Genomic DNA, 16,679 nt, shown 5'->3' on the forward strand with positions numbered 1-16,679 from the left:
CCCTCTAGTGGTAGAAGACGGATTAACTGCTTTTGCATTCGTTCCTGTGGGAACAAATGCTTCGACTTGCAACTGGCACCTCTAGATACAACCAAAAAACAGCCGGAATGGATTAATTGGGTTTCAATGCATTTCAATGTCAAATGCTGCTTTGACTTACAACCATTTCAACTTACGGCCATCTTCTGGAATGGATTATGGTTGTAAATCAAGGCAAAGCAAAAGCAAAGCAAAGCGTGCTGCTTATATACCGCCCCATAGTGCTTCAAGCACTCTCTGGGCAGTTTACAAGTTAATTATGCAGGCTACACATTGCCCCCCCAGCAAGCTGGGTACTCATTTTACTGACCTCGGAAGGATAGAAGGCTGAGTCAACCTTGAGCCGGCTACCTGGGATTGAACCCCAGGTCGTGAGCACAGTTTTGACTGCAGTACAGCGATTTAACCACTGCGCCATGAGGCACCACTGTAATTACTCAAACCAGATACTTAAGTTTAGAGAGTAAGTGGGGGAAAGGATTCTATATCTCCTGAGAAATTTTGGCTCAGTACTTGTTATTTATCAGTTTTAGAAGCTTCCTCGGAAATTCTAGGTATTGTATCTGCAAGGTCAGTGCAGTTATGTTTTGTCTGCATACTACACCACCTTTGTTTGAAACCTGTAGTAGGTATGATGGATGGCAGTGTTACATCCAGCTGCAGGAAACAAATGAGGCTAGTTAATGTAAATACATAATTTGCCATTGGATTCCCCAAAAGTTTTATTTCTCCATGAACAAAGCTTCAGAGGAAACAACATATTCCTCTTAAAATCTAGTCTGACCACTGTGTTTAAATGAACTATTTTGAAAATGTAATTCTCATTGTTTCCCACATACCTGAGTAAGAAGCTTGGCCAAGCAGAAATGTAACTCAACCAGTGAAATCTAAAGGTGATTTGGTATGGTTATGCATTCCTATATATTTAAATCTGACACATAGAATGTTTCCACTACTATACTTATCTGTACAGGCAGAAAAGGACAGATGACCAAGGAATGTTCTCAAAATACAAATGTTATTGGATGGTGCAGTCTGGCTGAAGTCCAATAAGTTAAAGACAGTACCATCTAATTTGGAACTGATAACATCAGAATTTCAATTTACTGGCTGAAATCCTGTTGAAGCTGACATAGCATAAAGATATGTCTGTAAACAATGCAGGGCGTTAAGCTCAGGCCACATCATGTAATTTTACTGTGCAACTGACCATGCACTTTACAGTGTGAAAGTTGAACAACATACCTGTGTGAATCCTTCGAAAATATTGCTTACATTTCGACACAATTTTACTTAACCGTTATGTAACTTCCAGTTATGCAAACTTAGTTGCAGAACAATATTTCGGCCAGTGTTTTTTAAACTACATAAACTGTAAAGCTCAGAGCAATTCTTCAATGCTTTTTGAGAATCAACAAAGCCACTTATGGCAATTAGTAGTTCTAATCCTATTAGAAATAGTACTAATTAGAATTTCATGGTCAAGGCCAATAAGTATGATGTGATTTATTAAAAGGAAGATACAAGAGGGTAGTCAGTCTCAACAAGTGTTAATCTGTTAGATGAATAAACACAAGCTTATTTTGTGGACTATAGGAATAATTTGAACTATACCCTTAAATTGGTAAACAGCAAAAATGCATTTTCTAAGTTTGTCCACTACAGATTATTCTGTTGCACTTATTGAAGTTCTTTTCTCTCTAGTTCTTTCTATTCTCACTGTGCTGCTCTTATTTTTATTTTTACCTTCCCCATTCCATCCATCCATTTCCCCGTGAAAAGTCATTTACTGACAATATCTATCTCACTTCCTCAAAGCTACAATGATATACGTTGGTCCCGAGAGGTTAAAGACTCTCCATCAGTATGTCCAATCCATCAGCTAAAAAATGCAAGGAGTTAGCCCACCTTGTTATGACAATCATCATATTTTGATATAGTTCTAAGAGATAAATATAGCAGTGATGTCATGGCCTTTGGTTGTCATTGAATCTTTATTTTTTTTCTTCTAGAAGTTTGATACTATATGTCAGCAGTATCACTACTGAGTATTTAAAAATGGACATCCTGAATAGCACTCATATACCTTCAACCAAACCAAACCAAAATGAAAGCCATGAGGCTTTAAAATTAACAATAGTTCATTCATAATGTCATTTAAACTGTGTAAAGTAGCAATGCAGTATAATGGTTAGGGTATTTGAAGAGACCTAGTAAGAAATTCAGGTTCAGATTTGCATTCAGCTGTAAAACTCACTGAGTGACCATAAGTCTGGCTCTCTGTTTGCCACTTTCTGTGTTATGCATATAATTATTGTGAATATAAGGAAAACAAAAAGTAGTGTTCAGAAAAGCATGGCTTCTCTATAAGTAAGTTGGCATCACTTTTAAAATAAAGCAATAATCTGCTGTGATATAGGAAAAAAGTGAACCATATTGGGTCTTGCCAGTTCTTTCTTCAGGCACATTAGCTTTATATTGCTGTGGCAACCACTGAATGATTGCTGGGAGCCTCATGGCACAGTTAAATTGCAGTGCTGCAGCCAAAACTCTGCTCACTACCTGGGTTCAATCCCACATAGCTCAAGGTTCACTCAGCCTTCCAGCCTTCCGAGGCTGGTAAATTGAGTGCCCAGCTTGGGGGGACAATGTGTACCTTGCAAATTTAAATTGTAAACTGCCCAGAGCATGCTTTGAGCACTATGGGGTGGTATATAAGTAGCATACAGTGGTGCCCCGCTTAACGATTACCTTATTAAATGACGAATCCGCTTGATGGTGAGGTTTTTGCGATTGCTTTTGCGCTCGCAAAATGATGTTTTAATGGGAAAAATCACTTCACAACGATCGGTTCCCTGCTTCGGGAACCGATTCTTCACATTACGATGATCTGAAAACAGCTGATCGGCGGTGCTCAAAATGGCCGCCCGCTGTGCAAAATGGCTCCCCACTGTTTTTTAGGATGGATTTTTCGCTGTACAGGCACCAAAAAATGGCCGCCCTATGGAGGATCTTCTCTGGACGATTAGGTATTTAGCCCATTAGAACGCATTAACCGGTTTTTAATGTGTTTCAATGGGTTTTCCCCCGCTTGACAACAATTTCACTCTACAGCGATTTCGCTGGAATGGATTAACATCATCAAGCGAGGCACCGCTGTACTTTGCTTTTGATTTGATACCCAAGTTTCTCCTTCCAAAAATTTCTAGTTCGAATCCTCAAGTAGAAATTTCTGAAGATGCAGTTTATAAATTGTCACAAACAAAATTAATCAAAGAGTTGATATGATCAGCCTTTTACATCAGGTTGGCCCCAAACATTAATAGAATAGAATGTAGAATGTGGTCTGAACTTGTAAAAGGCTGCCATGAATTGTGTCCTCTCCCTTTCCCTCATTATATTTGAATGGAGATGTCTGAGCAGGTGCAAACAAGTCTAAGAAAAGAATCAACAGTTTTGTAATGTTGAAGTACAATATCTGCCTTCAGAGATGTTATCATGTGAGAAATGGTTCCCAAACTTGCTCACAAGCCTCAGAAGCTTTTTATATTATAGAACTCTCTTCTTCCCTGTGGCTACCAGGTAAAGTGTGAAATCATTCATGCATTTCAGATTTGCACAACACCCCATAAATTGAACAGATGGGTAGGCCATGCATAGGGTTCTAATGCCTTATTTATACACAGAATTTTTGCCTAGAAATTATGCAACCATGCTCTGAGATATAGTCAGTAGTAGAGATGTAGTAGAGTTGTGGCAAAATCAAGTAGTATTGCATAGTCAGTTAAAATGCTTAAACCTGCAAACTGTTCTTATTTTTAAGCAAACTGTAAAACATGGTCAGTGCAAATGGACCATCTGGTTCTGCAGCTTGTCTTGTACAATAAAATGTTTGATGTATTGTCAACATTTTCTACCTGTTATTATACAGACATGATTTTTAATTTTCCTTCCTTTCTAATTTATGCAATTTTTTGTTTAAAATGTGAACAATCTCATATTTTGTGCTTCAGAGCTATGAAACAATTGATGACATGTATTCACTTTACTGAAGAGTTCTGTCTTTGTGTTATGATAGTTGTTTATAAAATGGGAAATATGAGATTCATTGAACTTCATTTTTGTTTCAGTAATCCTTGCAAGTTGCTAACCTCTATCTGTTTTACCTTTGCAATTGGATTTAGGCCTGAGTTAAGAGAAAATTAGTGATGTCTCCTAACTCAGGCCTAAATCCAATGGTTCCTATAGAGTTAAAATGAAGAGCCATTAGGAATAGTTTGAAAGAAGAATATGATTTATAGCTGATGATCTTGTACTTAATCATCTATTGTGGAAAGCTTTTGATAACTTGCAGTTTAGAATTTTCTTGCAAGCTAAGAAGAAAAACAAAGATACACAGATACACATAGAAATATAAAAGTGACTCAGGCCTTCACCAGAACTTCCTTCTCTAATAGGCATGAGACATCATCTTCAATTGGTTTTTGATTTTTTAAAAATACTATCACTCTGATTCCATAGGGCTTGTGTATTAGCAGAGACACGCTCTGGACAGTTTTCCCAAATGTCCTGGCTATTTCAGACACCTAACGTTATCTGAACTGCTAAATGTGTGGCAATCTGTTGACGATAGACATGATGGCATGAGATGATATGAAAATTCTCCCTTATTTGATCTGTGATAGATCATAATACTATATAATACTGTGTCATCTACTGAGGCATAGGCAAGTATCAATCAACGTCAAACAAGTAGTATGTATTGTGACTTATGGGTAACTTTCAGTGTGAAACTCCTCTCCAGTCCTTCACAGAATACTGTTTTTGATATAACTCAGAGAATACAAAAATTTGTGAATGAAAGAGTGAAAAGCTCTATTGCATGTAAATCTCTTGCCTAAGTACCTTTCTGCATAAGGACATAAGGCAGATACATTAGTTAGGAAGGAAAACACATGTCTTTCTAATACACATAGAATATCCACACCTCACTTGAAGAGTGGCCAAAGTAGCTACAGTTAACACAGCAGCAACAGAAAGTGCAACACTGTGGTAAAAGGGGGTAAAAATGCAGGCTCTATAAGAGGCCTATGGGATATTGTATTAGAAAGACATGTGTTTTCCTTCCTAACTAATGTATCTGCCTTATGTCCTTATTCAGAAAGGTACTTAGGCAAGAGATTTACATGCAATAGAGCTTTACGCTCTTTCATTCACAAATTTTTGTATTCTCTGAGTTATATCAAAAACAGTATTCTGTGAAGGACTGGAGAGGAGTTTCACACTGAAAGTAATGAATCATGTAATACTTCAAAGATGAATGTTTTTACATGGTGTAAGATTTCATGCACAGTAAACATGTCTTTCCATCTAGAACTGAGAAAGTGACAGTTCACAGTGACAGCACAACACCCCCTCTGCCATTGGTCACAGGAAAAAAAATTAAAAGTGTTCTTGAAGAATTTACCAGAATTTGTCTGGCCATTTTTAATGCTGCTAAGAATTCTGGTACAATTAAATTTGATATGAAAAAGTGCACAATGCTACTGATAAGTAGCCTTATCAATAATAAAAGAATACTGCTAAAGGAATTTTACATCACTTTTATTTATTACAAAAATGGAAGAAAGATTACATAAAATAAAATGGACACTAAACAAATAATGAAAGACACTCATAAGGTTACATATGTCTTTGACATTACACTGGGGAAGATTTTATGGGACATTACATTTACAATGAGCACACAGCTTTTGTGGAGAATATATGACACATGACAGTAGGCATTAGTGCATACTAAAAGCCATAGAGACAGAATGCCAATGAGACAAAAATGGAATGAACAAAAAAATTACATTCTTCTTTATAAGCTACTTTAAAATGTATAGTTCTAAATTAGAGAGGTTTTTAACAGCATGCCAAATAGCACATTTAGTGTGTACAATACTCTCTCACACACACGTGTGTGTGTGTGCATGTGCAAACACACATACAGTTTGGCCTGTGGTAAACTTCACCTACATAACAATTTATTTGGAATAGGTTGAAGCAAACTCTGGATTTGTATCTCTTCCTTCCTCTTTGTTTGTATGAGTGAGAGAAAAGAGTGCATGAACGGCTGTGAGAAAAAACAACAGCAACATCCCAGATTATATTTAAATTTAGGGAATTAAATTTTGCCCTGTAGTCTTAATTGTGATTTAAGTCACTGGTTCTTAACCTTTGTTACTCATATGTTTTTGGACAGCAACTCCCAGAAGCCTTCACCATCAGCTCTGCTGGCTGAGGTTTCTGGGAGTTGCAGTTCAAAAACACCTGAGTAACAAAGGTTAAGAACCACTGATTTAAGTGATCATTTGAACCATTCCAATACATGCAGTATGACTGCAATGTTATCCACCTTTAGGTGAAAATAAGCTCCACTGAACTCAGTGGAACTTACTTCAGAAGAAACATGTATGAAATTGAAGTTTATGTAAACCAAGCATACACTTGATCAAACTGAATTCAAATAAGATAAATAAATAAAGGAGAATATGTCCACCTTCATGCCAATGAAAAGCACTTCTTTTCCAAGATCCTAACATATGTTGCTTTTATTAACTTAGAAAAATAAATATTTAATGCAAAGCAAATGTTTGTACCCAGACAGTTTAATACTGTATTATAGTATGAGAGCATGTTAAAGACATCTATTTTAAGAAGTCTTTCACAGAAGGACAGAGAAGATGACATGGATAAAAAATGGATAAAAAAATAGTTTCAGTTCTCTAATGTTAGTAAACGTAGGCACCTCATCTAAATAGCGTGGGGGCAGAGTCACCCCTGCTTGGACTTCTACCCACCACTGTTGGTTTATAAAGGCCAAGTATTCAAAATATCCTGGAACAAGCAGACTGCCCCAGAATTCATACTAATTTGACAAGGCAAGCTAGTCTGCAAATGGCTGTGTGCAAGTAAATAATCCTTGTACAAATCCAGATATTTCTTTCTGAGAGTCCTTGGGCTAAACAATATTTTGTTGTCCCAAACAGTAAGATGAGACTTGTTAATACTTATATAAGCTCCACTGATTCAATGAAGCTACTCTAGTTGTGATTAAGAATTGAATTTAGCCCTTTATTGTCAACAGCCCTAGGCCTCTGAATGCAAGTAGTTCATTTTTTTTTGTAACAATTGGCTAAAAAATTGCAACTTTGTTCTTATTTGGGATTAGAACTACTTGAGAGGTTTTTTTTTAAAAAAAAATGTGAACGAAAGAGAAAATGAAAGTAAGAATTATTCCAGATTTTGGAACCCTCCCACAGGAGGCTAAGATGGTCCTATCTTTTCTGCCATTCCACAAGCAAGTAAAGACCTTTCTCTTCAAGCAGGCTTTCTCTCAGTGACTGCCTGAGTTGAGTTCTTAAATGGATTGTTGTGTCTTACTGTTTTGAGTGTAGTTTTGGTGTTGCTTATGTTTTTATTATGGTATTTGTTTGATCCTTTGTATACTCACTGTTAGCTTGAAACATGGTCTTTTAATAATATAAACTGCCTTGGGCTCTTTTTAAGGAAAATATATTTAAAATAAAAATTAAATAAAATATTCCAACTAGGAAAAATGTTCTGAGTACTTAACAGTTAAGAAGGCATAACACTTAAAGGTCTGGCTTTAAATTCTGTGAATTGGATTACATTAGTGTTAAGATACAGTTACATGTTTTTCTTCAGTGCTTCCTCATCTTTTGACACTAAAATGATGATGAATATAAATCTTTGCTTGTCTAGTTCTTGCAGGCAAGATTATAAAGAACTACAACACTCTTCTAGCTAATAAAAAAATTCCTAGGGCTTTCAACAGTGGTCTTGCATTAAAGAATATGATGTTTTATGTAATAATTTTAAAAGGAGCCTAATTTTCATGGAAAGTATTTCAATTCACAAATTGTCCAAAAATTAGGATGACTGCTGGTTTATATTGATGAACCTGAAGCACTTCTGTGGGTTGTTGCCATCTTATTTAACAATCAGCTAATCTTTCTGTGCTTGCTGTCTCTATTTAGTTCTCAAAGTGAAAGGAAAATAGAGATGATTTATGCAAATTGCAGAGACCCTCAAGGGGAGGGAAAGAAGATGAAATCTTCCCACTACTTTCATTTGGAGGTAACAAATATTGTACGGCTCTAAAATTACTCAACTAGGTGTCTCATCATAACAAGACATCTTAATCTGATACTAACAAGATATTTAGCAAGTATTGTTTCCATGGATAATAATGTCAGGTGAGCCAAACGTGGCCCTCCCCATCCAACATGCAGAAAGAAGTGGAAATGGCAGATTTTCTCCATTGTGACTTGAGGATCTGAACTTTGTGAGTAAATCTCACAACCACAGGCTACTGCTATTGTTTACAGCACTCAGATGTGCCTGATGTGCATTTGTACACTTTTTAGTTGTCCTAGAACAGTAAGAATTGAAGTTAAAGCACACAGGTTCTATAAACTAAGGATGGTCCTCTAATCCAGTGGTTTTCAAATTTGGGTCCCCAGATGTTCTTGGACTGCAACTCCCAGAAATCCTGGCCAGCACAGCAAGTGGTGGAGGCTTCTGGGAACTGAAGTCCAAGAACATCTGGGTACTCCAATTTGAGAACCCTTGCTCTAATATATGACCGTCTCTCTTTTGCCTACCCATACTTCGTAAATTAATATTATAAAACATAGTACAGTTACAAATAATTAGAAAAGTACTGAATCACATAGTACTATGCAAAGAAAAGCTTATGAAATTTCACTGGTGGAGGGTTGTTCGGATAATATTGAGGAGAGAGCTTATGCTTTTGCATTTTCTCCCTGCCTCTCTGCTGTACTCTGGATCTTTCCCCCACATTTAGCACCTTCAGTTCCTACACTGAGCCCCTCAGCTTAGCACTCTCAATGTCAAAATATCCCCATTTCACAACCTTACTTATATATTATCCTTCTACTGAACTCCTGAAGATCTGCGCTCAGATCACTAGCCATCTCTGCCTGAATACTTCTGAGTTACCATATCCATTCATTCTAGTCACTTAAGTAGGAAGAACATAGGGTTTGAAGTAAAACTTGCTTCTTTCTTTCCTTGAAACTCAACTTCCCTTGGTTCCACAGAGAGTTGTTGCGAGTAGTCAGCAAGGGATTCTCCCCCCTCTTGCCCCTCTCTTTCCAGACTAAGCTTTCAACACTGAGGGCACTAGACTGCAATAGATGTATAGCATTCACTATTATCCACAGTTTTTAACATCTGGTGGTGGGCTTGGAACCAAACCCCTGTGGATATGGGGGTCCTACTGGCCACTTGAGGGAGTTTCAACAACAAAAATACATAGCATGGTTTCAGGATTCCTCTAGTGGCCAGTTCTGGTAAATGCATCATGAAAATATATATTTCTTTTAATATTTTTAATATTTTCAGATTGTGGATAAGTGAAACTGCAGATATTGATCTCATGGATACGGAAGTCCTACTGTAAATGAAATTTAGAGTTGGAGTGGGGAAGTTTCTCAAACTTGGATCTAAAGGATTATTAGACATTCAGTTTGATACAGTAATCAGACTGAGTTCAGACCATACGAGATTTAGATATACATATTTGTCACTGAAAAATGAAGGGGACATGTACAACATTCAGTATTTAAGGACATTTTATTATACTATTGTTCTTAGACATTATTGTGTATATCACTAGAGATTATAGGAAAGAAGTCACTTATCCAATATAAAGTATAAGTGGATGACATTTCTGTCTCACTTTCTGTGCTAGATAAGTTTAATGTCAAGTTTGTGTCACATAATTATATGTTATTATTTACTATTTTACAGTATAAGTTAACCATTTTTGTTTGTTTGTACCTAAAGGGGGGAAAGCCAGGACAGCTTTCTGTAAAAACAAAATTACTGAACACCAGTCCTATCTATGTCAAGGTATTTGCTCAGTTGTGAAATATAATTTTCTATTAGACTCCCAAAGATGGCTGTATGGTAAGAATACACAACTGATTCAAAAAATAATTAATGTTTGGGAATAAGCCTGGTTTCTTTTCCACAATAGGGAAATAGGCTTTATGAAAAGAAGACTGTATAACTGGGGGATATGGTGAGTCAAGCAAGGTAGTGACTGGATGGACATTTGTCCCACTATTTGCATTGTGTTTCTAAGCATTCATTTCAACATTTATTCCATCAACCACATATTGCTAGGGGATAGATCCAAATTTTAGGCATGAGTATGTGGTCAAAGCTATGGTTTTTCCTGTAGTGATGTATGGCAGTGAGAGCTGAACCATAAAGAAGGCTGACCGCCAAAGAATTGATGCTTTTGAATTGTGGTGCTGGAGGAGGCTCTTGGGAGTCCCCTGGACAGAACAAACCTATCCATTTTGAAAGAAATCAACCCTGAGTGCTCACTGGAAGGACAGATTCTGAAGCTGAGGTTCCAGTACTTTGGCCATCTCATGAGAAGAGATGTTTCCCTGGAAAAGACCCTGTTTGGAAAGTGTGAGGGCGAGAGAAAAAGGGACCAACAGAGGACAAGATGGTTGGACAGTGTCATTGAAGCTACCAGCATGAATTTGACCCAATTCTGGGAGGCAGTGGAAGACAGGAGGGCCTGCTCTGGTCTATGGGGTCATGAAGAATCAGACATGACTTAAGAACTAAACAACAAATGTGGTATGTGTTGTTAAGATGGCAGAGCTTATGTTTTTTGTAGTGTTTCTACTTTCATTATTTAGTTTTATATCCTGCTTCTGTGATTGCACATATGTCTCCTTCAGGGATATTGTTGGGCAGGTCAAAGTGAGATCTGTGATGACGCACAGAGTGGGGCATGCTATGGCAGTGAACCCTACACCTTCTGCTTATTCTCTGCTGACTCTGGTAAAGACTACAACTGCAGCAAAATTTGTGAATTGTATTTTTAAACTGATACAGTGCTGCTTCAAATTACTGTATCTTGTCAGTTCATTTGCAAAAAATAAAAAAAATTAATTGCTAAAAAGTAAAAAGATGAATGCTGGCAAAAGTGGTAGGTAAGAGATGGTGATAATGCTAGAGAAGGGGGAAGAGAAAAGGGCCTTGAAATACACCTCACTGGAATGATTAAATATTTATATGTGGTCTGTGACAGGAATTTAAACATCAGGGTGCAGTACAGAGAGCTTTGTTTTAACCCAGGACAAATTTATGTGGGGTCACATCGTAAGTTAGCTTGAAAATTCACATATAAGACATGTTAAGATAGTTCACTTGTCTTCTTTATTATGGAAAATCCACTACTCCCCATGAGGTAAAACAGAGGTAAGGATGATGTGACCATTTTGGATAATATAAACATTCTTGTATTTACTATAAAAATTATAATCCAGTCTGATTTGATACCCTTATAAAAAGGAGAACCAACAGTTTAAACAAAAATTGGGAACATTTGGGAGTTAATTTTATAGCTATTCCCTTATTAAACTTCATGGGTACTAAACATCTCATTTAAAAAAGGGTGAAAAATCAAATATTACATTTTCCCCCTAAGGTGGCTAAGTGTCATCACAAGATCTTAGTGATTATTTTACTCTTGTCAGTTTATGGATTTATTAAGAAGCATTATGAAAAGAACCTGAAACAAGAAGAGGCTTGATTTTATTACAACCTTGTGAAACGATAGCCCATATTTAGTTATTATTAGTGGTAAAGAAAAAATCAAATATACAGTAATACAAATCTCCTCTTATTTGCTCACTAAGTTATTTCAGATATTATCAGTTCTAACACACAAATTTCCTTAAGGAATATTTAAGGTTATGAAATCTTCTGGCATCAACATTTTATTTATTGTTTTAAGCAGCTAAGATGTGACAACTGGCTAGTTCTATTCTAATTCCTGTTGATTTCTCTATTTTACATATATTACAAGCATGAAAACAGTTCCTCTGTTAAGAAAAACTGAGCTAGAAAATGTGTTTTCCAAAGGATATTAGAGACCACTCCTTTAGACACACAGAAATTCCTTTTCTCTAGAAGTGCAAGATCAGCACACATGGATGTACCCTAACCTATTTGTCTTGTGATAATTTTCTAAGGGATGTTTTTGTTGTGTAAAAAATTGCAGTAGGAAGGAAAGGCAAAGGAGAATCATTAGAGGGAGAAACAGGGAGAAATAGTTGCTTGTTTTTAAATTGCATAAAACAAAACTACTGGTCAAAAACCTGTTGGGGGGATTTGGCCTATGCTATAGTGATGTTCTTGTCAATAGTAGATTGCTGCTTATTGAATACTTCCTTTCTCAATGGGGGGAAGTGCATGTCAACCACACTCCCAAACAGAAAAACAAAGCCTTTAATTTTAGCAGTAATTTTTTTTGCTTCTGGCATAATTTCTGTTGTGCAGTTAGAGGTACACTACTTGATTTTTGCCATTATCCATAAATACTCAGTCAAAAGTTCTACTTTCATTCTAGTAAGTATATGGGGCACTGGGCCTCCCCCAAGGGCTTTAATGACAAATTTAATTACATAATAATAAAACATAATAAAGACAATTTCATAATCCTTATAATGTCAGTTACAAGAATGTATAGACAAACCATAAATGGAGGAGAAACACTTGCTGGGCAGACAGAGTGTTTTTCAATTGGGTATTAGAATTCGCATTTATGCTTAGGGACCCCCTAAAAGGGGGCTAAACTTCAATTATTAAAATTGACATTGTAGAAAGGAACAAAGAGCATATAAATACATCTGAATAAAGGCACAGTGATATGCATAGTAGTATACATGAAGCCAACATATTCTAATAGAAGGGTTCAAATCAGAAATTAAAAACAATATAGATATTCATAAGCTCACAAATAACTGCAATTTTCTGCAAAGAAACAGAATTGAGACAATATGACAATATTTTACTCCAAGCCATGGTATATGCAGCTAACTGTAAGTTGTGTGTTTGACATAAGATGGAAACTTTTTCCACAAGTGACACTAAGAATGCATTGCAACCTGGGAAGTGTAACTTTTGATCTGCAAATGGAGTCCATTTCTAGATGCTGAAGATTTACATTCAAATCACAGAACTAGGGAATGCATAACATGTAAAGCATCACTTGTGAAAATGGTCTTAGAGCTTCTCTGATGAAAAAGCCACTTGTGAGAAAAATGCATGCATAGCTTCTTCAATTTCTTTCGTGTTGGTGTAACATAATAAATGCTTTAATGGAGGTCCGGAAAAGTCAATATTATCCAAGCCTTATTTCCCCTTAAAGAAAAAGTTCAGAGAGGAAAACAAGACATTGCATTCTGCTTGGTTCACCCCTAGTATCAAAATGCACACCATAGACTTGTGACTATGAGGAAAAGAAATCCAGCAGCATTCAGCTGCCGTGACTGGCTTCCATTTCCACCTTTACGAGCTTCACAGCAGGTATCTGCTTTGATGAAGATTGATACAAAAATCAGGTGTAAGAAAAAAAATTCAGGAGAAATAAAAAATATATTGAAAAGTATGTGGAAAAAGAAAATTAAAAAGAAACAGTGATAGTGAGAAAGAAAAAAGAGAAAAAATAATTAATGCAATATTTGCACAATGCTGAAGTCAATTACTTAAACTGATCACTTCAAGATAAAATGTTGAAATGTAGATAAATGAAGAACTTTTTAAAAAAGTGGAACAAGTATCACTTCAAGTAGCAGGAATAACATATTGCTGGAAATCCTGTCTGTGGTATAAAGCTGATGATGTCATCAAATGAGGCAACTGTTGGGAAATTAAGCAGTTTCTGCCCCCATTCCCTGGCACCCTCCAATCCCAAGTAATCCCTTTTATCTTTGAAAACCTCTGTGGACTACGGGATGGGAGGGGGGAAATCTTTAATTACTGAAAATCACCACTATCGGTAAAGTCATCCCAATGTCTGCAACTTTTGATAATTAAACGCTCCCCTTTCCTGTTTTACAGCCACCATGGATTCCTGATGATGAAAGGGGTTAAGTGGTATCAGGGGAGGCAGGGGATGGGAGGAGGAAGTGTTTAATTTTTACAGCTTCAGGCCGCAGAACAACATGAACAGAGAAGTCAAAAATAACCCAACACTACCCAAAAATCATTAAGTCACTGAACATGAATATGAAGATGGAACCAGACTGCTGTCGATCTAGAGTCCTGTGTCCTGTTAGACTAACTAAGGCATCATATTATCATATTACTGTGGATCAGTGTTGTTTAATCTTGCAAATCAGATACACTTATCCATGGTCACAATGACATGCTCAGCAAGGATTGTTTTGTTAATGGAGCAAAATGGTGTCCAACCAACTTGCATTGAATATTGTGTAAACTGGAGGAAACATGTTATTTATTGGATAGCTAACAGACTGAGCAGTAGGGTTGTCTCACTCCAACATTTTGTGAAGGTATTACTTGCTCCTTTCACAAAACAGCTATACTTTTGTGGGCCTTAAACTTATCTGCCATACATTTTCTATTCAGACACTTGGAAATATAAACAGATGAGATGTTATTCATTTTTAAAGGACGCGCTTCAGAAGTTTCTCTTTTGATAAAAACTTTACTAAAGAATTGTATGAACAAGTGATATGAGACAAGAAACACAATATGAGGAAAAACTAGCATTCCAAATAATTCATTTACAAGAAAATCTACATCTCTAACATGTACGAGGCTTCAGGTATTATTTGAACAGAGATCTAACAACTTATGCTGTTTGCAGATAAGACAAGTGAGCCCAGCCATTAGGTTGCAATAATTATAGAATAATAGAGTTGGAAGGGGCCTATAAGGCCACTGAATCCAACTCTCTCCTCAATGCAAGAATTCTAGGCAAAGGATATCCGACAGTTGGTTGTATAACTTTTTATTGAATGCCTCCAGTGTTGGAGGACTCACCACCTCTCAAGGTAATTGGTTCTGTCATACTGCTCTAACCATTTGTTTTTCCTGATATTCAACCAAAATCTGGCTTCCTGTAATTTGAGCCCATTAATGCATGCCCTGCACTTTGGGATGATGAGAACAGATCCTGCCTTTCCTCTGTGTGACAATGCTTCAAGTATTTGATGAAGGTTATCATCTCTCCCCTCAGTCTTCTTTTCTCAAGACTAAACAAGCCCAGGTCTTTCAGTGTTTCCTCAAGGGGGTTGGTTTCTAGTCCCTTGATCATCCTTATTGCCCGTTTCTGAACTTGTTCCAATTTGGCTCTATTCTTCTTACAGTGTGGTATCTAGAACTAGACACAGTACTCAAGATGAAATCTAACTAGTGTCAAACAGAGAGGGATTAGTACAGTGGTGCCTCGACTTACCAATGTCCCTACTTACGACCATTTCAAATTAGGACTAGCTCCAGCTGCAAACTTTTGCTTTGACTTGTGGCCGGAGCTTCCAATTACGAACAGAAAAGGGCAGGGGAAAAAGGCGGGAAATTCAAATTTCTAATTGTAGGTGACAATGAGGCTGCTTCTTTGTAGCTATTTTGCCCCAGTAGTTAGAGAGTGTGCGATCAGAGGAGACTGCCTGGTAAGATAAGGTGCTGTTTTCTGCTTTTTAAAAACTGTTCTGGGTGTTTATGCAGCGTGGTTTTGGGCTGGGGGGTTATGTTTCTGTGCTGTGATGGGTCTTAGGGGGTTTGTTTGTTCTTTGTTCCCCCTCCTATTTTCAATGGGTCTTGGGGGGTTTGGTTGCTTTTTGGAGTGCTTTTTCCAATTTCTGATGGGTCTTGGGCGGGTTGGTTGCTTTTTTGGGGTTTCCATTTCCAATGGGTCTTGCATGCTTCCTTTGCTTTTTCCTTTGTTATCTGTGCATTCCCAAACTGCCCCTTTGTTCTCTGTGCATTTCCGATCTGCTCCGTTTGTTTACTGTGCATTTCCGATGGGTCTTGCATGCTTGATTGCTTTTCTTCCCCCCTTCGGCTGGAAGGTATTAATCGTGTTTCCAATGAGTCTTGGCAGTGATTTTTTTTTGTGCATGATTTTTTTCTTTGGTGGAACGGATTAATTGCATTTCAAAGCATTTCAATGGGAAGTGGTGGTTTGACTTACGCCCATTTCAACTTATGCCCATTTTCCGGAACCAATTAAGTTTGTAAGTTGAGGTACCACTGTACTTCACAGAATTTGGAACTACACTTCTGTTAATGTAGTCTAAAAAAGCATTTGCCCCTTTTTTCCAGCCACATTATACTGTTCTCTAATATTCCACTTTTGATCTACAACAATTCCAAGCTCCTTCTGGCATGTAGTATTACTGACCCAAGTATGTCCCATCTTGTAACTGTGCATTTGGTTTCTTTTTCACAGATGCAGAACTTCATACTTATCCCTATTAAATTTCATTCTATTGTTTTCAGCTCAATGCTTGAACCTATCACGATCTTTTAAAATTTTGTTTCATTCCTCCAAGGTAATAGCTATTGCACACAATTTTGTGTCATCTGCAAATCTGACAAGCAATCCCTTAACCTCCTCATCCAAGTTATGAATAAAAGTGTTGAAGAGCACCAGTCCCACTACTAAGCCTTGGAGTACTCCACTTGATGTCTCCTCCCAGTTTGAGAAGGAGCCACTGATCAGCACTCTTTCATATGATTCTGTAACCAACTGTGTATCTGCCAGCCAG

At 37.1% G+C, this 16,679-nt stretch overlaps 1 protein-coding gene across 4 annotated transcripts in view; it reads right to left on the bottom strand.

Moving 5' to 3' along the window:
* The window catches only part of NCAM2 (neural cell adhesion molecule 2), a 319,495-nt gene that overhangs the window by 11,935 nt on the left and 290,881 nt on the right, over positions 1-16,679 (bottom strand). The window contains exon 16 of one of the 4 annotated variants that reach the window (XM_020789612.3): positions 10,146-13,474. The exons of the other annotated variants lie outside the window; for them this stretch is intronic. Within the exon in view, the coding sequence (XP_020645271.1) occupies positions 13,368-13,474 (107 nt within the window). The 3' untranslated portion in view covers positions 10,146-13,367. Of the gene's footprint in view, positions 1-10,145; positions 13,475-16,679 lie in introns of those variants that run through there. 4 annotated transcript variants of the gene reach the window in all.

This window comes from Pogona vitticeps, chromosome 3 (genome assembly GCF_051106095.1).
Source record: "Pogona vitticeps strain Pit_001003342236 chromosome 3, PviZW2.1, whole genome shotgun sequence".
Classification (NCBI taxonomy): Eukaryota; Metazoa; Chordata; class Lepidosauria; order Squamata; family Agamidae; genus Pogona; species Pogona vitticeps.